This window comes from Pundamilia nyererei, unplaced genomic scaffold (assembly GCF_000239375.1).
Source record: "Pundamilia nyererei isolate P.nyererei 1_Seehausen unplaced genomic scaffold, PunNye1.0 scaffold00077, whole genome shotgun sequence".
Taxonomy (NCBI): Eukaryota; Metazoa; Chordata; class Actinopteri; order Cichliformes; family Cichlidae; genus Pundamilia; species Pundamilia nyererei.
The window spans coordinates 1,549,840-1,570,449 of record NW_005187478.1 but is presented as its reverse complement, the minus strand read 5'-3'; the positions used below and the strand labels follow the sequence as shown (position 1 = coordinate 1,570,449).

General features: G+C 40.1%; 1 protein-coding gene across 1 annotated transcript in view; it reads right to left on the bottom strand.

Moving 5' to 3' along the window:
- brinp2 (bone morphogenetic protein/retinoic acid inducible neural-specific 2) overlaps window positions 1–20,610 on the bottom strand; it is a 272,709-nt gene that overhangs the window by 57,658 nt on the left and 194,441 nt on the right. The window contains exon 6 of the mRNA XM_013912007.1: window positions 19,973–20,209. Coding sequence (XP_013767461.1) covers window positions 19,973–20,209 — 237 coding nt within the window. The remainder of the gene's footprint in view (window positions 1–19,972; window positions 20,210–20,610) is intronic.

The window sequence follows — 20,610 nt, the reverse complement described above, 5'->3', positions numbered from 1 at the left end:
GGCGGTAGGGTAAAGTGTCTTGCCCAGGGACACAACAACCAGGACAAAGAGCCCGGGGATCGAACCGGCGACCTTCCGGTGTTAATGAGACCTTTTACAATAATAACAAAAAACCCTGGGATGTTAAATCGTGTTGCCATTCAGTACACACTCTGGCTTACATAGAAAAAAGCTTTGATTTTGTGAATTTGTTTCACATGGTAATAGCACGTCCTTTGTGATCCCTCATATGAGTCTCTGCTCACTTAGCCTGGCAATAGCAGGCACCTAATCTTTTCCCACTCAGCAGCTGAATTACCTCATGGTGGGGTGCGGGTGACCAATCCATTAGAGTGAGTTGATCATGTGTGTGTCTGTGTTTCTATCAAAGCAATTGTTGGAACTTAAAACTAATAACTTTATTTAACCAGGAAAAACAACCCATTGAGATTTAAAATCTCATTTACAAGGTTGACATTATCATTGTGAGAGAGCTTTCCAACTAGAAATATGTTTTTTTTTTTTAATGAAGTATAAACCCTTTAAGTACTAGAGACAGAAAAAGGAATGCAAACAACATGTCTGACACGTTTCAGGTAAGGAACAACCCACACAGCCAGAGTTATGCAAATGCTACTTCTTTGCTGTCTTTGTCCTGTTTTCCTCCTCTCTTAACAACAGGTAAGGGCAGATGGCCGCCCAACTCTGAGCCTGGTTTTACCGGAAGCTTCTTCCTGTTAAAAGGGAGTTTTTCCTCTCCTCTGTCGCCAAATCATCTTTTTCCCTCTTTTCCTCTTCTGTTGTAGGTTTTTTACCATACAATATAAAGCGCCTTGAGGTGTCTGTTGTTGTGATTTCATGCTACATAAATAAAACTGAACTGAACAAAATTTTCCAATATGCCCCACTCTGACCCATTTGGTCATAGCCAAAAGCATCATGCACTTGGCCACTTGAGCTTTCATTTAGAAAACAAAAACTCAGAACATATTATGTAAACAGGTTGTGTGTTTAGCATACATTACCCCAGTGATTTAGCCAGGTAAAAAGAACAATTCTGCTGCGATCCTGGTCCTTGCTTGGAAGTGAGGATGAATAGAGCTTATTTTATGTTATCCTCAGGCTTTTTGAGTAGGTTACAGGCTTTGGTTAGAAATATGAACTTAGGTTACAAAAAGTCCATGTTTACTGTCTGGCATTTAGGTATTCAAGGACCAAATGAAAAGCTGCCAAATCAGAATCTAACTTGCATATACAAGTTTCTGCTCAGACCAGACAAAATTGCACCACTTCTTGCTTCCATATGTTATATTCTATAGCTATTTAGCCTAAGGTCAGAATAACATCTTTTCAGCTTTCAGCAAGCATTTTGCTGTCACCAGGGCTGGACTGGGACAAAAAATTGGCCCAGGCATTTAGAGACCGGTCCACCAGGTATTCTAGGAAAAGCCATAAAGCCTTTGAATGAAAACAGATGCTGTTGTTACAGTGATGTACAGTCTTGTTGCTATATGTATGATTTCTATACATTTTACATCAGATAAAAACTTTGGTTGTAAGATTCAGATAATTATTTATTAAAAGCGAGACATTTTAAATGAAAATAAGAAAGAAAAGTATTTCTTTGTGCCCCCCTCTCCCTGTTAATGCCTGACCTGCCCCCCTGGCAAAACTTTGCTAGACCCGCCCCTGCACAGTTACCAGCTGTCAGTTACTTAGAAAAGGATCCTGGTGTTATTTGTCAGAAACAGTTTATAACTTCCCTTCAACTCATTCATGTCACCTAAAAGGTAAACCTGTTTCTCCATCATCTGTTCAGCTGTGATGATTCAGTAAGGACATCTCCTGGTTTTATCCTCATGTTTCCCTCTCAACAGATCATGACCAGCAGCTTTTACAGCTGTGGCTCCAGCAAACATAGCAAATATATTTTTGCTCCAGCAAATATTTAAAAAATTCTAACAACAACTGATCAATCTTAAACGGGCTGCTGTTGTTCCGCTGGTTTCGTCTTTCTGGCGCAAAGTGGACGATAAACAAACGATGGGATTTGCAACAGAAAAGCCAATCAGCTGATCATTGATCAGTTTCATTGAAGTAGCAACAGGAGAGGGAGGGGAGAGAATGAGAGAAGAAGAGGCAGCTGTGCAGCATAAACACACAGAGTAACTCCAGCTTTGTGTCTTTTTCCATTCTAGCTGAAGTACGGGACAAACTGTGTTTCTTTTCAGCTCAATACAAAACGCGTAATATTTTCTCTGAATAGAAGACGATTCCATTTTTTATGGGACGGTTGGCAACTCTACTAACTAACCTTATAAATAAAATCAAGTTCACTATCAGTAACATCATAGCACCCACCCAGCTGTATAGAAACTCCGTCATGCTAGCTAGCACGCAGTAGTTATTGTAACTGACTGTGAAAAGTCAGCACAACGAAAATAAACTCCACCTAAACTTGGTTTATATCTGACCCAGATAGACTGCAGGTCATAACTTCTTACCTGAAGTTCAGTTCACCTGACACTCGGACCGGCGGCCACCTCGGGTCTCTGCTCCTCCTGCCTCCACTTTCCCTCATCCACCTGCTGGCCTCTGTGGAAGCTCCGCCATAGCCACTACAAAGCAACTGAGTTATTTTTACACATCGGCCAGCATCTGGCCAATCCACCACCTTTCATTGTTGATACCATTACAGAAAAAAACATCGGCCCATAAAAACGAAAAATCACCATCTGCCCACCGAGCGATGGCCAGTCCAGCTATGGCTGTCGTTGACCATTTGTCTGAGAATGATTGCATATGGATTTTCTTTGAAAATAGCAATTATGCACATGTACTTCAGGTGCCTGTTCTCTTTTAAGACCTCTACTGCTGATGTTAAACCTGAAGGGACGAACATGTCAAGAATTTAAAGCCTTGGGATAACTTGGACCTTTTACTGTTAGCTCTGGACAACTCATAGTATGCAATCTATATTTAATCTTTCAGTGATCGTTCATTCAGTGGTCAAAACGACTGACTCAGGTCATGTCTCTGTATACAAAAACGGCCAGGAACAGACTGACCAGCGTTCCTGTAGTATCAGGAGTATATAACAAGGAAACACTTTGACATTGTGCTCTTCTGTCCATTATTGTTAAATAATACTTGCACTACACTAGTAATTATGTTTATTTCATAACCAAGAAATTGTGCTTCATTCATAATGCACATGAAGATGCTCGTTTCAGTGAGGAGAAAACACAACATGTGTGTTGATTCTCACTGTCACCATTTTCTAATGTTAAAATGACTTCGGGCCAACAGTACAGTCCTATTTTTTTCCTATTTTTCATTTCTGGCTGAAGATATAGTGTAGATGCCCCAATTTTAATGCCATTAGGTGGCATGTTTAGGTTCACCGAAAGTATTACAATAACTATTCTTTTGCAGTGCTTATAATGACCAGATTTGCATTTACTACAAGTTTTATTCAGAGCAGATAGTAAACCCAAATGTAAACATTGTGTGCTTTAAAAATATATGCTACTTCCAGGTTCATCTTCTAGTCCTGTGCAGATCAGACTCTTGATGGTAAACAGTTTGTGCTGTTTTAATAGAAAATTCTCGCATTTCCCTGACTGTTGGTTATATTGAACCTTTTGGAGCAAGCCTTTCTGAGAATTTGAGGCACTAAAAAGCAAGCATTTTCTCACTCTCACTAAGTGTTTCATTTTTAAAGGAAAGTTAATACAGACAGGAGAAGTTAGTCATGAAAGCATGTGGTCCTAAAAGTTAAACTATTTTTTCTCATCTCCATGTTTTTCCATGTTTTTCCCAAGACAATTGGGTAATAATAGAAAGCAATGGATACAGAAAGTCTATAAATATGTACATGATCATTGGTGCATTTTTTTAATAGTTTTTTCAAATGGGATATTTCTGAACTATGAAACTACATATTTTATATTGGTGCCTTTCTGAACAACGCACTAATGCAAAGGGTCTCATGCTTTGTGTTGTATGTGAACATGGTAACAATGCCGTGCTTGCTTTTCCTTGCTTTCACAAAACATATACTGTAGCGCACAATGAAAAAATATATACACTACTGATCAAAAGTTTTAGAACACCCCAATTTTTCCAGTTATTTATTGCAGTTCCAGTCCTTCAACTTCATTGAATAGCTTGAAATGGTACAAAGGTAAGTGGTGAACTGCCAGAGGTTAAAAAAAAGAAAGAAAAATAATGTACGTTTCAGAATTATGCAAAAAGGCCCTTTTCAGGGACCATACAATGGGCTGTTCTGTAGCAGTGGAGGTTGATCAAGCCTTGAAAGCTGGTGCTACTAATTCCTACAGGTGTTCCACCTTTCTGGATTTCTTAAAACCCCCTCTGTCTGCATAATAGCAGGAACACACTGTGCTACTATGCCCTCGTGAGCATCAGATGAACGGTATTATACTGCAGAAAGTAGTGAGTTGCTACAAAAATGGCGAGAAAAAATAAATTAACAATGGAAGAGAGACAGATCATCATAACGCTTAAAGACTTAGGTCTTTCCTACAGAGAATTTGCAAAGAAAGTCAAGGTGTCAGTGAGTACAGTTTCCTTCACCATCGAAAGGCACTCTGAAAGTGGGAAAACTCTGACAGGAAGCGACCCGAAGCCACAACTGAATCAGAGGACAAGTTTCTGAGAGTTAACAGCTTGCGTTTTAGGCGGCTCACAGGACAGCAGCTGAAAGCACAGTTTTCGTAGCAAGCAAGTCTTAGTTGTTGTTTTTTTGTTTGTTTGTTTTTTTCAGTCGTTACAGACGGGACAGACATGACTGGGGGATAAGACAGGGAGAAAGAAAGAATGAAAGAAAGAGAGGGAGAGAAAGATAAAATAGAGGGGAGAAGAGATGGTGAGAAAGGGGGGAAGAGAAAAAAAAAGCAAGACGACAGCGCACAATGTGCTTTGAGGTAGCAGCCAAGAAAGGTAGTTTGTGTCTGTGCACACCTGTGTGGAACAGCGCACTTGTATTCAAAAGGTTTCTCCATGTAACAATCTGCTAGGGCAGACCTTCCCAAAGTGTGGGGCTCAGAGCCATGGCAGGGGGGGCATGGGATGAAAAGGGGGGGAAAAAAACAAAACGCTTGAACACTGCCAGCACGGGGCGCCTACAGAAACGCAAAGCAGGAGATGAAGAATCTCTGAATATGTTTACAAACCAACTTCATTCTAAGCCAAAGACTAGAAAATATGGTGAAGCAAATCTTCCCTTTGGTTTCACCTGCACAAGTGCCGAGGTAGGTCTCCTTGTAGAATTGGTTTTCCCTTCGTCGGGAGCAGCGCTGGGCTGTTTAAATCACAGACAAATAGTATCCCACATTCGTGATTTTTAGTTCACAAACACTTCTTGTAATGACTAACTACTCCTGACATTTTGGAGATGTTTGCTCTTTATACAGTAAAGTTACAGTGGGATACAAATAACATCAGGCTGATCCTGCCACGATTTGTCCCCCGGTTCAAATCCCGGACAAACAGTATCTCACAGTTGTTTATGTTTTTAAACCCATTTTGCACAGAGAGGCATTTTTTGAAAAATGTATTGACAGCAATGTTGAACATATTACACAGGGAAAAAAACAACGACACGTAAAATTATCACACCGTGACGCCTCTGCCTTTCTAAATAGAGGGACAGTAACTGTGTGTGTATGTAAGCATGTAAAACCTGCAGACAGTCAGATTAACAGTATTTTGTCTCAATCTGCCATTGTGCTATTCATCTCATGTAAACAATAACGTGGCGCACAGCGTGACGTGAAAAAAGGCACATACCTTTGACGTTGCGTGACAAACTCTGTATTCCTCGTCCACACGTAAACGCAAAAAAGGAGTTTTAGAAAATCTCAGTTTTCTGTGATTCGAAACGCCGTTTATGTGTGGACGAAACAGCTGCGTTTTCAAAAATACCCGTGTAGGTGCGAATGTAGCGTGAAAAAGTTAGTAGTTTATTTTCTTACTACCTGTAATTTATTGCAGATTTCTTGTATTTGCTTAATTGTTTGCTAAATGTTTGAGGTGTGAAATAAACCGCAATGGAGCAAAATATGGGCGTGCACACGCACGCGCGAACATTTTTCTTGTAAAACAAAGGGGGGCCCAGCAAAAAAAGTTTGGGAAACACTGTGCTAGGGAGCGTGGGGAGCCATAGCCCCGTCCCCCAGGGCATGAAGCAGGTATGGAGGAGATCCAGGCCCCAGACATCCAGAGGCCCCAGAGTACAAGGACCCAAGGAGGACCACCAAAGGGGGGGGGGGACCATGCCACCCTCCTGGGAAGAGCTGAGGAAAGCCTCAGGTGAGCAGTCACCCAGCAGCCATGGAGCAGAGGCCGGAGGGGGTTGCAGTGACGTGCCCGCGGGCTCTGCCAGCAGCCAGCTGTGCCAGAGAGGACCGAGCCCCAGGCCCAGGGGCCTGAGGGCGCCCCACCCCCGAGAAGGGGCCCAGCTGGGCCACAGGCACCAGGCCCCGCCAAGCGGCCACCAGGAGTGAGCCGGTACATACATGAGCTCCCAGCCCCTGACACCAAGAACCACCAGCGCACCAAATTCTGAGGGCATCAGCCACCAGCAGGGAGTGTGGTGAGGGGAGATAGGCCTTCATACCTTGGAGAGCCTGAGGTGTTCCCAGAGAGGTGGAGTCTGAGACCCAACCTGACATATAGACACAGACGAACATGCGAACGCAGACACAAACGTGCATTCCCACCCCCATATACACATAAGCAAACATTCGGCACTCACCCAACGTGTAGCAAGTCTTAGTTTTTAACAGTCAAGAGAAGACTTCGAGCTCGAGTCGCAGCAAGAAAGCCCTTGCTAAGGCATCACAAAAAGACAAAGAGGCTTGCCTGGGCCATGAAACACTGCTATTGGACTACTGAAAACTAGGAGAAGGTATTATGGACTGATGAATCAAAATTTGAAATCTTCAGTTCATCACGCAGGATCTCGAGTAGGCGAAAGGATGGTTCCACGGTGTCTGGCATCAAGTGTGAAACATGGAAGAGGAAGTGTGATGGTCCAGGTGTCGGTGACTTGTACAGAGTGAGGCACCTTGATCCAAAACAGCTACCACAGCATTCTGCAGCACCATGGAATAACCTCTGGTATGTGCCTAGTTGGTCAGGGGTTCATCCTACAGCAAGATAATGACTCAGAACATAAGTCCAAGCTATGCGAGAAGTACCTCAGGAAAAAACCCCAAGATGGTTTCCAGACTTAAACCCCATCCAGCTGGATGAACTGGACAGAAGAGTGAAAGAGAAGCAAGCTACAAGTGCCACACATTTATGGGAACTTCTGCAACAGAAATGGAAGGAACTTTCTGAAAAATATTTTATTTCTATTATCATTTCAGAGTGCAATGAGACATTAAACTGCATAATTTTCAATAAAAAAAAACTGGAGCAATTGAGGTATTCTAAAGCTTTTGACCAGTAGTGTATAGATAGATAGATATTCCTGCAGTACACAAGGAAGATGCAGAGATGCACAGGTAGAGGGAAATAGAGAAACAAACAAAAGAAAAAAGTACTAGTAGCACAGGCAAAGACTACCTCTGCCAAACATTTCCTCCTGTGAAATAAATGAGGAAGATTAAATTAGGAGGGTAAATGCTGCCAAATCTTCAGATTACATCCTTCTATCCATCTACAAAAGAAAAAAAGAACCCTACTTGTTTTTTTGCTTTAACAAATCACCTACATCTACACCTCGACACAGCATGCTTTATGACAGCAATAAAGGTGGAAATGGGCAGAGATTCAAAGCAGTGGGGTCCTGATAGCACTGAGTGGAATCCATGCCAGGATTATTTGTAGGTGGTACAAATGATCAGACAGATTCCTGTTAGCTTGCAGGGAATCTTTTTCATTAACATGATGGAGGAAGAGAGACAATTAGGCAATCTGTCCTGCGCTACAAAATTACAAGAGGAGCGATATGAAGCAGAACGAAGAAGTTGAAAGGAGGATTACAAGTGTACAGACAGAAAAAAAGAGATACACTTTCATAATCAGGATTTATAGATTAATCAGTAATAAATGTCTGCCTGTTGTAACAAGACGATGATGATTAAATAGGGCTTGCTTACTTGCACTACAGCAAAGGGGAAAGATGCTAAGTTTAGTGGTTTTTAGATACATTTTCAGGCCAGTTAAAGTACATTTTACTGATTTCCAGAGGTGAGAAGCAACAAAGCACAAACACTTCTTTAGTGTACTTAAGTAGTATTTTCAGGTATCTCTATATTAAACGGGTATTTATTTTTTCTGACAACTTTCTAATCCTTAAATTTTCAAAACGGGCACGTTACTTTAGGTTTAACACATTTTAACTTGCGCCTTCAGACAAATATCAAACTGATTTGAGCCTAAAATGAGGGAGCAGATGAAGAGGAGAGGCTATATATATGGGGCGATCGTGGCTCAAGAGTTGGGAGTTCGCCTTGTAATCGGAAGGTTGCCGGTTCGAGCCCCGGCTTGGACAGTCTCGGTCGTTGTGTCCTTGGGCAAGATACTAACCCCATGTTTGCCTACTGGTGGTGGTCAGAGGGCCCGGTGGCGCCAGTGTCCGGCAGCCTCCCCAGGGTGGCTGTGGCTACATTGTAGCTGCCATCACCAGTGTGTGAATGGGTGGATGACAGGTTGTGTAAAGCGCTTTGGGGTCCTTGGGGACTAGAAAAGCGCTATACAAATACAGGCCATTTACCAGGCCATATATTTAAAGGTGCAGACTGACATTTGACCAACTGTAAATTTAAAGCTGATGTATAATGGTCTCGTTTTCATATCCAACATTGTGTATTGTGTTAGTGAAGTCGTGTTTTTTTCATATTGTGAAACATCATTCAAAACAAACTGACTTCTACTAACTTCATGTTACTTCAAGGTTGATGGGTGGCATTCTGTGTTGTAAAGACAATATAAACAGTACACTCGAGTGTAGGGAAAATTAGCCAAGATGGGTTGTGAGATATTGGGTTACATCTTGTTGAATTCAGTTGTGTAAATCCATAAAGAGCAGTACAGCTCAAGGCAGCAGCAGCGCAGGTCAGCTGATCAGCTGTGAGTTGTGATTTTTTTAACCACACTGACCCACTATAGCCAATCTTGGGGTGCCCCACCTGCCAAATCTCACTTTAACTGTTGATTTTTTCTGTTTCAGTTAGGAAGCAAAGTCAAAATAATTCCCATGTACTAATATTTTGTTAATATGGCATAAAGATCAGCTAGTGTTGCACAGTAATAGCTGGTAAAAATATTCTTTCTGACTTTGAGTAAGCCTGTAGTTTTTCACTTTTTACTTGGGTAAAAAAGAAGAATGCCTGAAACTTTTGCCACTGTTGCTGATCTCATAATGACCCAGAAATGGAATAAATTTAAGATCCTTTGTGTAAAATCCAAAAAAAGTCACTTGACACTAGAATCTTTTACATGAACTTTTACATGAACTTCACTAACATCCTCCTATCCTATTTTGTATGTGTAGAGCTCACAGCGCTTTTATTCACATATGAAAACCTCCAATGTGCAAGGTGCTAGTGGGTGAACTACCAAATATATGTTTTTTAAAGTCCACATCAGTTCTCTGTGTTGCCTGACAGTTTTCCGTGCTGCTTTCAATTTCCTGCAAGGTTTGATGGCAAATTACTGAGCAAATGCAAAAACCACTGCAGTTCTCACTACAAGCTCATAAAATACAGGGATATTTAGATCTGCAATTGCTTCTAAATTCTGATAACCACTGAGTAAAATGTTGAAAACTGCGGTTTAGTTTTCATCCATTATACCCATTTTCAAGTAAAATTTTCAAAATTACACATTTTGCTGACCCACCCATCAACCCTGCTCTAGCTTCGCTTTTTTGTGAACTCCATCAGCCAGTGAATGAAAGAACTGCAGTAAACTGGTATTTGTGAGTGCGCTGTTGTTCTATTTGACCACATTTAAAGCTAGACTCCATTTGGAATCTAGCCTTGAAGAGAAATAGTGTTTGCACCACAGGAAGCATCTGTTCTCTGAAAATGACTTCATATTCCTTTGCTGCTACTCTGTGTTACCATGCAGAGCATTTAAACGAGTTAATGACTCCAAGTAGATGCTGTTGTGCTTCTGCCAGAAGTTAAAGGTGTCCCTTGTTGATGAGCTTTGAATCACACACACTGTTTCTCTGCTTATGTATGCTTAAGCAGAGAAGGTTTCCTTTTAGCGAAGCCTCACTCTGCAGTGTACCTGCATCCTGCCACGTGGACAGCCAGACTGTGTTTGATGTCTGTGTATGACTCAAACATACTAAAAAGAAACAAACCTTTTCTTTGGTAAAGAACTATCTAGTCAGTGTCATACTTTTCCCCTCAGTATTTCTAGCCTACTTAATGGTTACTACCAACTTCGCTCAGCATATCCAATTAACATTGTGACTGGTGTTTTGATGCAGAAGGTACAGTATGTCCTCACAATGGTAACCTGTGTATAAAAGGTTTTCTATCTTTCTTCTTCCTATTCTCGATGGAGTGCTTCATTATTAGTCAACTAATTCAAAGAAACATGCTACATGCAGCTTATACGCACCACTTATGCTAAACAAAGACAGGATAAGAGTCTGCAGCCATGCCAACAGCTCTCAGAGGTTGTACTGCTTGGAGAAAGAAAAGCATACTGCAATATGGAAAGAGGTTTGAAGTTCGGCAATGAGCCTGTTACTGAGGAGTAAATATAAATAAGATATAAACTATAATGGTAGCAGCTTTTATGTAACATCTGCCATCACAGTTTAATCTGATAAGCCTTCATCATATTCCACAAGAAATATAGACAACCTGCAGACAAGTACACACCAACATCAGTACAGCACCTTTGTTTCATGAATTGTCCACGGCAACATCAAACAGTACAATTAAAATTAAAATGAGTAAATAAAATAAAAAGCAATGTGCTACTACTTGATAAGACTCATAATGCTGGTTAAGTGATGACGTATAGAGTCTCTGTTAGCTGCTGAAGCCTCTCCTGTGTTTGCTGAGGCTCTTGTCTTTTCAATGGGCTGCAGTGCTGTATTTCCTCTTATCGAAAGAGACACGGTCCTTGTCATTCTCTTGTACACCATTTTATGTGGATGCCTTTAAGCTAAGCTTTTACATCTTTGCTACATATTCTGGGCTTACAGTGTTCCTGACTCCAATTTTCAATAATGAGTCAAAATGTGTCACTATTAAACCAAGTACGATTTCAATCTTGATTTTTGGTAGGAAATTCATTCAAACAGTGTAGCGTGTTAATGACTAAAATGAAGCTTATGCCAAAGTTCAATAAGAAAGATCAGTAGTCACACATCTGTCTGCTTCCCAGATGTTAGGTGGCTAATCTAACTTTTATATCCCTTCCACTTTCCCATGCTGTCAAGCTCCTCCAATCTCCACCTCTCCTAGACTCCACAGGATCCTGGCCTAATTCCTATCACCGCTGGGATTCCATTCTGCTGTGCGGTGTTCAGTTCCTAACAATGACCCCTCCCTACTGAACTCTGCTGAATGTTGTCTGAAACACTCTTGGTTGCAGTTTAGTCTGTTTTGTTGTCTTCTTCCAGCCATATATTGAAACTTGTCTCTGCATATTGTTTCAATGCTGAATCAAGTGTAGCAAATGGTTTACCAGCCACTAAGAAACATATAAATTACTCATCTTGTGCTGTAAATGGAGTCTTGTCAGTGACTCTCATGCTGAAGCTTTGTTTTGGTTTCTTGTCTTTCTTTCATGTTGGTGTTTGTTTGTGTCCACTGTTCATCCATACTACTGCACCACAATGACCATCAGTTTGTATTTTCTTTGTTTCTGATGAAAAACGTAACCCTCATCCTAAAACTTTAACCATTATTAAATACATTTCCAATGCCGCCCCTACAAAAGAAATTTCTGTACCAGCACAGCGGTAACACTCTTTGCTGTCTCTTATGTCTGCTTAACATTTCAAATGATGTCATACTGAGATGTAGCTAATTTTAAAACTCTGACTTTCTCTCAGTAGGGAGTTTACACTACCTACTATCCACCCCTGGAGCAGGGAATTGAATCTTAATTACCAAGAAGCTCCATCTTACGTTTCATGTATGAGTGACCTCATTCGTTTCCTAACTCCCTGCAACATATATGGTGGGCCAAGAACTCACATTCCTCACATCAGCTGTAAATATCCAGCTTAATGGGTTGTTTGTTGAGTGGAACATTCTTATGATATGCTAATTCTAAACCCTATCAGAATTTCATTACAAAATTGGCTCTTAAGGCTGGCACTTCAGTCCATGTGTCACTGTAGTGTTGTGTCACCTGTGTTGGCTCAGTTCAGTTAATTATCTTCTAAAGTCATGGATCACTGGGGGGTTTCTGATTGCTTATAACAATGCTGGGAGGAGTATCAGGCTATTCAAAACTGCTTGGATACATGAATGATTCATTTTGTTTCATTTTAACTTAATGTGACCAGCCCTGTACTTATATTACGTATACATTGTAGTTTGCTTGGAATCATTCCCACATAAATTGCCCAGAAATATAAAACAGGGAATCAGTTGCTACTTTTTATCTGTGACTCTTTGGTTTCCCTCAGCAGAAGAGTTCTGAACGTTGGGCACAATGACACAAACTTAGTGTTGACTTTTGGGTTTGGGGGATTTATAAAAAACAACAAACATACAGTTTCTTTCCCTTTTCTGATCAAATCACAAGGCCATGAGTCAAACTGCTCCCAAACCTGGTATTTAGTTGTTTTTTATATAAGAGCTTTTAGGTGCTTTGTCACTTTTGTTGTTGTCGTCAGCCAGATCATGTTGTACACATTGTAAAGAACTCATGCAATTCAGTTGTGGTATTGTAACAGGATGCCACCACTGCAGGTCAGGTCACTTTAGGAAATTACTTCTCTCCTAGATGTTCCATGATAAACTGTAAGTGGTGTTAAGTGGAAGTGTTTAGGAACCACATCAACTCGGGAGCAAAGTGCCCACACAAGTCACTGTGTGTTGAGCTGCATTGTGCATGAAAGTTGCCAGCTACTCCAACATTAACTTCAGCTTCAAAGCTATGTGCAGGAGATTCATGGCATACAGTCTCTTCAATGTGTAGATATCCATTTTGTCCATATACTATATGCCTCATTTTAATTAGTAAATGGAGTGGTTCTTGGAGTGGTTCTTATATGATGCGTTTCTACTTAAGCTCTCAAATCGCTTTATACAAACTGTCTCATTCCCACAAAGCTATGCGGGCCACATTCTAAGTGCTTTCTCGTTAGCATTCACACTCACATGAACACATTCAGAATTAATGATGCGTTCTTTCTCAAGGAAAGAGAAAGATACTCAGCGCTAATGTGTCCTTAGCACATAGACTGAAGTCGCCAGGAATCAAACCACCAACCTTCTGATTAATGACCTGCTCTACCTCCTGAGCCACTCAGCACATGAGAACAGATATTCTGCACATTTTATTAGGCTTTGAAGACTGCTTTTACCTCTAAATTGCTCTCAGTGTTTGTCTCTTGTGAGGAAGTCATTTGGAGTGCAATGTCAGACTAACAGGTGAAAAAGTCAATGTTTAGAGTGCGAGCACAATGTGCAGGAATGAGTTGCCTTCACCTCCATATGCAGTTGGAAATTCTTGTGTTGCCGAAATGTTGTAGTTGGTGTATGCTTAGCAGAATCAAAAGAACTGGACTTTGAATTTAATGGTTTTCCTTTTTTAAAATAGAATGATTGTAAAGTATTTAAAGTATGGGGCCATTCACCTGAACATTATTTTGGTTAATAATTCGCATGTCATGTGTCAGTCTCTCACCTGAACTGAACACAGCAGAAAATGAAACACTTACTTGAACTTTTTCCTTTTTTTTTAAAACTCTGACTTTCTCTCAGTAGGGAGTTTACACTACCTACTATCCACCCCTGGAGCAGGGAATTGAATCTTAATTACCAAGAAGCTCCATCTTACGTTTCATGTATGAGTGACCTCATTCGTTTCCTAACTCCCTGCAACATATATGGTGGGCCAAGAACTCACATTCCTCACATCAGCTGTAAATATCCAGCTTAATGGGTTGTTTGTTGAGTGGAACATTCTTATGATATGCTAATTCTAAACCCTATCAGAATTTCATTATAAAATTGGCTCTTAAGGCTGGCACTTCAGTCCATGTGTCACTGTAGTGTTGTGTCACCTGTGTTGGCTCAGTTCAGTTAATTATCTTCTAAAGTCATGGATCACTGGGGGTTTCTGATTGCTTATAACAATGCTGGGAGGAGTATCAGGCTATTCAAAACTGCTTGGATACATGAATGATTCATTTTGTTTCATTTTAACTTAATGTGACCAGCCCTGTACTTATATTACGTATACATTGTAGTTTGCTTGGAATCATTCCCACATAAATTGCCCAGAAATATAAAACAGGGAATCAGTTGCTACTTTTTATCTGTGACTCTTTGGTTTCCCTCAGCAGAAGAGTTCTGAACGTTGGGCACAATGACACAAACTTAGTGTTGACTTTTGGGTTTGGGGGATTTATAAAAAACAACAAACATACAGTTTCTTTCCCTTTTCTGATCAAATCACAAGGCCATGAGTCAAACTGAAATGCCACCACATTAGATCGGCTGATGGCATCAAATTTTGTATCTGACTTTGTATCAGTGTCATGTCTGTTGTCATCAGTGCTTGCTTTGTTTTGTGTTGCCATCCTGCTGCTGCAATATTCTTCAATATTCTGTGGAAGGGCAGAATGTTCCAAAAGAGAGACAGGCCACCAAATATCATAATAAAATATCGATCTTCTGTTAACTACGGTGTTATTTACTGAACAATTTTGGAGATCACAGACTATGTTAAGAATCTGAAGCATAATTTTAAGAATTCAACTTTCTTTCCTTTACCCTCTCATTACTGTCATCACTGCTGACAACCCCAAATCTAACCCTGCAATATGCAAATGAAGCCCCAACCCAAGGCAATCAGAATGTAGAATTATTGTTTTTATTAAGTTGTTGTCAGAAATCTTGGCAACCAGGGACCAATGAAAGCAATCATTTTAACTTAAACACACCCAAAACGTTTTCATTAGGGTCAGGGTTACCAGCTAAGATGCCTTAAACAGCTTCTAATTAAATCATTTCAGCAATGTAATCATGCTGTGCTGTGTTCACACTGGCACAGTGGTGGCATCTCGTTCCTTCATTCTGATTTATTTTTCTTTGTCATCATTACTCCCATCTGAGTGTACCAGTCTGGAGATGCCTCACTAAACTACTGGAGGGCTTTACATTTGAAACTATAATGTCCCGAGTTTAAGAGGGCAAATTAGAGTAGATCAAAGAAAAACCCTGGACCAACATATGATCAGTTACACTGATTAAACAGGGAGAAATTAAAATCCTACCACTAATTACATTTTAGCTTTAAGTAGAGGCTTATAAGGCCTTTATCTTATGTGGCTGGGGAAAATAAAGCCTCTGGTCACTGTTTGTGGAAATATGATTATATATGTTTGTTTATTAGTGTATGTGCTGTCACAAAAGATGGCCAATCAGACACTAAGAAAATAAAACTAAGCAGTATTGTATCAAGGCAAAACTACTCTGTACCAACTTTTAAGCCTGTGACAGAGGACACATAAATTACAGCACTGTATTACAAATATGTCACTTCAATTTCATAAACACACCATGAAGTCAAGGTATTAGAGGATCTGGTGCTAAGCCTTAAAGCTGGTAGTGTTTTCCAATTTCACGAAACCAAAGGTGTGATGTTCCAACTTATTCACACCTTCCTGGGACATCTTGCCTCCCAAAACCTTGCATAAGATCTATCAGAGAGAGAGAAGAGCCTTAGAGCAGAGAGCTCTTGTGATGTATGTGTGTGTGTGTGTGTATGTGTGTGATTGTAGCTAGCTATCAACCTAGCTTTGGGACTTTGGTTTTCAAATTGCAATTGGCTGAGGTTCGAGGGTATTATTCTCCTCTTTTGTTTGGCACATAAAGTGATGTAGTCTCTTCTATGTCCTCCTTCTGTCTCTCTGACACACACATGAGCAATCTGTCACACACACCAACCTCCCAGTTGTTTTCCTCTCGCCACAATAAATTTATCAGCCTGTCCCAGCAGACGAGATTCAGCCCAACTTCCTAGACAACCCCAGAAGCTAGAATCCACTTTGTGTGTGTGTGTGTGTGTGTGTGTGTGTGTGTGTGTGTGTGTGTGTGTGTGTGTGTGTTCGTGTTCGAGTGAAAAGTTGCTGAAAAACTAGCAAGAGAGAAAGAGGGAGAGACAATGAATACTAACACCTGCTCTTAAAGCTCTGAAAGTCAAACAATATTTGTCATGTAGATTAGCCTCCTCTCTTTTTTCTGCATTCATTTTTCATCTCAACTCGCCTCATGCTAGGTGACTGGTAGTGTGTGAACGTGAAATTGGATTGTGAGTGTTCCCTAAAATTAGATAAAACTTTGATGATCCCCTGAATGCAGTCATGCCTGTGGCTGAGCAATCTATGCCTGCCTGTGCTTTGGTCTGCCCTTTGTTGGTGTGTTACAAACTGGGGAGCCTTTCCGGATATTTTCTTAGCTCATTACTCAAACACACAGGGCTGCAGATGTACTAAAGGCCTCATATTCTATGACAAACAACACAAAGTTAAGCTCCTGACAAAACCCATAAAGTCAGCAGAACAAGAAAAGCCATGCAATTACACATCCTCCTCCTGTCTGTGCTCCTTGTCAGCGCCTCTTTATAAAGACTTAACACGCAGCAAAAGGAAGTAAAAGAAACCTTGCAAAGTCAGGTGCTGTCAAAATGAGCCTAAGTGAATGCACAAAAATGCTGTTTAGCAACATAATGTCACTTAAAGAGCAATTTCAACCTATATGTCAGCACACACACACACAATCTGCTAATCTCTGTGAGGAAACTCAAGATGCTCACAAAAAAACTGCCAGAAACCCGTCTCCAATTAAATTCTGCCTACATATTCCAAGTCATTAAGAAGTGAGCTGGTGATGTGTTGAGATGTAGCAAAGGAGAAAAAAAACAATGCTTTATCCAGTTTAGGAAATGATGTCCGAGTTATTCTGCATCATTGCCATCATTATATGACACACCTGTGTCTTGCTTTCTATGACGAATAGGTCGGCTTGCTGGAAAACAACAAGAGTGAGATTGTTAACCTGATTGAGGCTCTCTCATTGTTTCTCAGCATGCTCAAGTATAACCTTCACTTTCCTGTAAATTGGTCAGAAACCATGGTTATGGCCAGAAATTTTGGCAGTGACGAACAAGCTTTTCATGTATTCTGTAGCTTCTGTGTTTTTATTTTTTGTTTGTTGTTTTTGAAAATTTTCAAGTTTCAAAAACTTTTATTGGCAGTAAATCAAATTTTTAATCTGGACTATGATTGTACTACATTATGTTTATACAGCACCGGCTTAAATACTAAATTCTACAAAGTAACATCAAATGTATTGTGTGCCTATCATTTGCACATAGATTGAGACAACATTTAACTTTTTTAATAACTACATACTTTCCTCACCTGTGCCCAGATGCATATTTTCTATATAAATCGTGTAAACCTCAGTAATGACAGTGCTTATAGTCTGTGGTTCCAAAGTATCCTCATGCAATCAAAAGTTAAAATACGGTATGAGCAAACTGCAACCATAAACCCATTAGGAAAGTGATTACTGAGGCCATAAATCAAAAATTGCTCAAAAACTTAAATACACCTTCTTTAAGTATACAGAGGAGTGTCCCCGCCGCCGCTGGTCATTGCCACCAATTTGAAATTTAAGGTACTTCTGCACTGGCTTTAGATTTAAGGCTCGGGAACATTGCTCTGTCTTTGAGGATCCACATTACAGCATTAGCATTAGTGTAAGCTAATGCTGCTTGCCTTAGCTTGCATTGCTGCTAGCAAAATACTGATTTGAGTGGATAATGTAAGCTAGCGCATTCAAACTTTAATGATGTCTCTGCCTGCATTCTGCTGATCTACTTGGATCAATTAATGCTGCAAATAAATGTAAATCTAGTTAACTTTAGCTTGCTAAAATTATTACTAACACAATACTATCTAAATTGAAATAATTAAAAAATGTAGCAATGTTTTCTAACTTTTTAAATTATTTACAAAGAACAGCGGTTTTCTAGATGTTACACAGAACAGCCTACTTTTAATTATACTTTGCTGTATTTGCAATAAAAGTATCATTACTTGTATACATACTTTTCATTCTTTCCTACTATATCCTGACCAGCCACAGTATTAAAATCACTCGTCTAATGATGTTAGGTACTAATTCTTGGTCACTGAAAAGTAAAACTACAAAGTCACTTTAAGGTTTAGATAGATAATGTCAGAGGTCAGAGTAGAGTGGCCAGACTGCTTTGATCTGAAATAAAGGCAAACATTCAAATGACCGCTTTCTACAATCAAGTGGTTGCCAGAAAACAACATCTCTGCTTATCAGAAGAGCATCTCTGAGCATACAACATGTTAAACCTTGGAGCAGATGGTGCCACTTCAGTCAGTTCGCTCCACTCAAATGACCACACAGTCACCAGATCTCAGACCAATGAACCAAACTGACCAAAATCCCCCTTGTTGAATCTATACAACAAAGAATTAAGGCGATTCAGAAGATACAGGGGATCCAAACTCTTACTAACAAGAAGTACATACTTAAGTGTTTAGTGAGTATATCAGGCTGTTAATGAAGTTTGCATTAACTGAGCTGTGAACCGAGTACCAACTTATTGTTTTGGTCTGTCAGAAACTTGCAAACTGACTAATTATGAACATAATCATAGCAACACTTCACAGGTACACACTGTATAACCAGAGTGTTACTGAGCATAAACTGCTTCCAGCTTGGAGGAATAAATCATCACCACCCCACCTGCTGCATCTACATCTGGTACTGGAACCGAACAAACTTGTGCAACACGCTCCCTGTCCAGCTGTCCACAGCTCATCCTTTCTGTACAGCCTACCTCAATGCAAGGCCAGCAAATAAGATTTTCAGTGTTATTATAGCTGTGTGGAAAATGTTGCTAAGTCATGTCAAAACTAAAGAAAGCGAATCTGCATAAAAACCACAAATACTCTAAGGATTTGTAATTCATTGAATATTTGTTTTGTATCTAAGAGGTTTAAAGAGCAGAACAATTCAGTATCAACTCATTTGTTGAACAACATTTCTTCAAGCTTCTTTCTGAAATTAAATTGCTGCTAGTGCTGAGTGCACTGCACTCTTGCTGGTTATCCAACTATTTCATTGCAGCTCCAAGCAAGCATTAAATAGACATACTGTGAGTCTTTTTGATTCTCAAGTGTAATGCTAATTATGCTGAAATATGAACAAAAAATATGTTTTAGTTTTTTTGGACAGTGTAAGATTGTGGTTCCAACACTGTGTGCTAAAGCAGACTGGTGTGGTCTATAAATATTCAAATATTATTTTAGATTTACTAAATGCATAGAAGGATAATTGTCTTCTGGACTGTAAGTGGCTCACACTAGCTGTGTGTTGAATGTGTTACATACATATCTGCTGGAAGAAAAAAAAACCTGAACCTCAAAGATCCAAGTCAAGTGGAACATATTTTTCGAAGGATGTTAAAGTTGTTCCCATAAGTGTTACAGGTTTCATCACAACGACAACAGTGACAAGACATATAGCATCTGAGAATCAAACTCAAAACACCACACCGCAGACTTACCGCCAAAATACATCTTGCATTAGTTATCAGCAGGCTTTTGAATCGCCATACAAACCTTTTATACGCATTCAGATGTTAAGTGAAGCATTTTTCTTCCAAAGCAGTTCAGAAACGAAACCAAAGCATTCTTCAGCGCAACCTCTTTATAGCTCAACTGCAGCTCAACAGCTTGCTTAGAAACATGAACCCATACCTGATTCCATGAACTCTTGGTTGAAGTTGTTCCACGCCTCTTTGCTCTTTTCCAGGTTCTCCTCCATGACCTTGATGTCAGCAAAAGGACAGTTGCATTCTGGGAAGCGAGGAGAGCACCGGCACCAGCAGTCATTGTTGCGACAGAGCAACTCGCCCTCCGAGTTGCATGCCACGTAGCTGAGGGCTGCCTCCACAAAACGCCCACGCAGAAACTCTGGCAGGACATCTTGTAATCCTGGAAAGAAAAGGAAGCACATGGTAAAGCATTTGGGATTTTTTTTTTTAGAATGCTCTTATTTTTGAACAAGCAGACTCTAAAAGAGTCATATTTTATTTTAGGCTATTTTTAAGGCTTCAAGTAAAAATACATTTTTAGCACTTGCGATTTCATTGAGAAGACTGTGAAGTAAAATTCTTGACATTTGGCATTTCTAACCCAGCTGATTTCTTGTAGGATTTTAAACAATTGTTAATTTCCTTTATCATACACTCAACAAAAATATAAACGCAACACCTTTGTTACTGCTCCCATTCCCCATGGGATGGACGTAGAGACCTAAAATTCATTCCAGATACACAATATAACCATCCCTCCCAAACAGTGGTCACAAATCAGTCCAAATGTGTGGTAGTGGG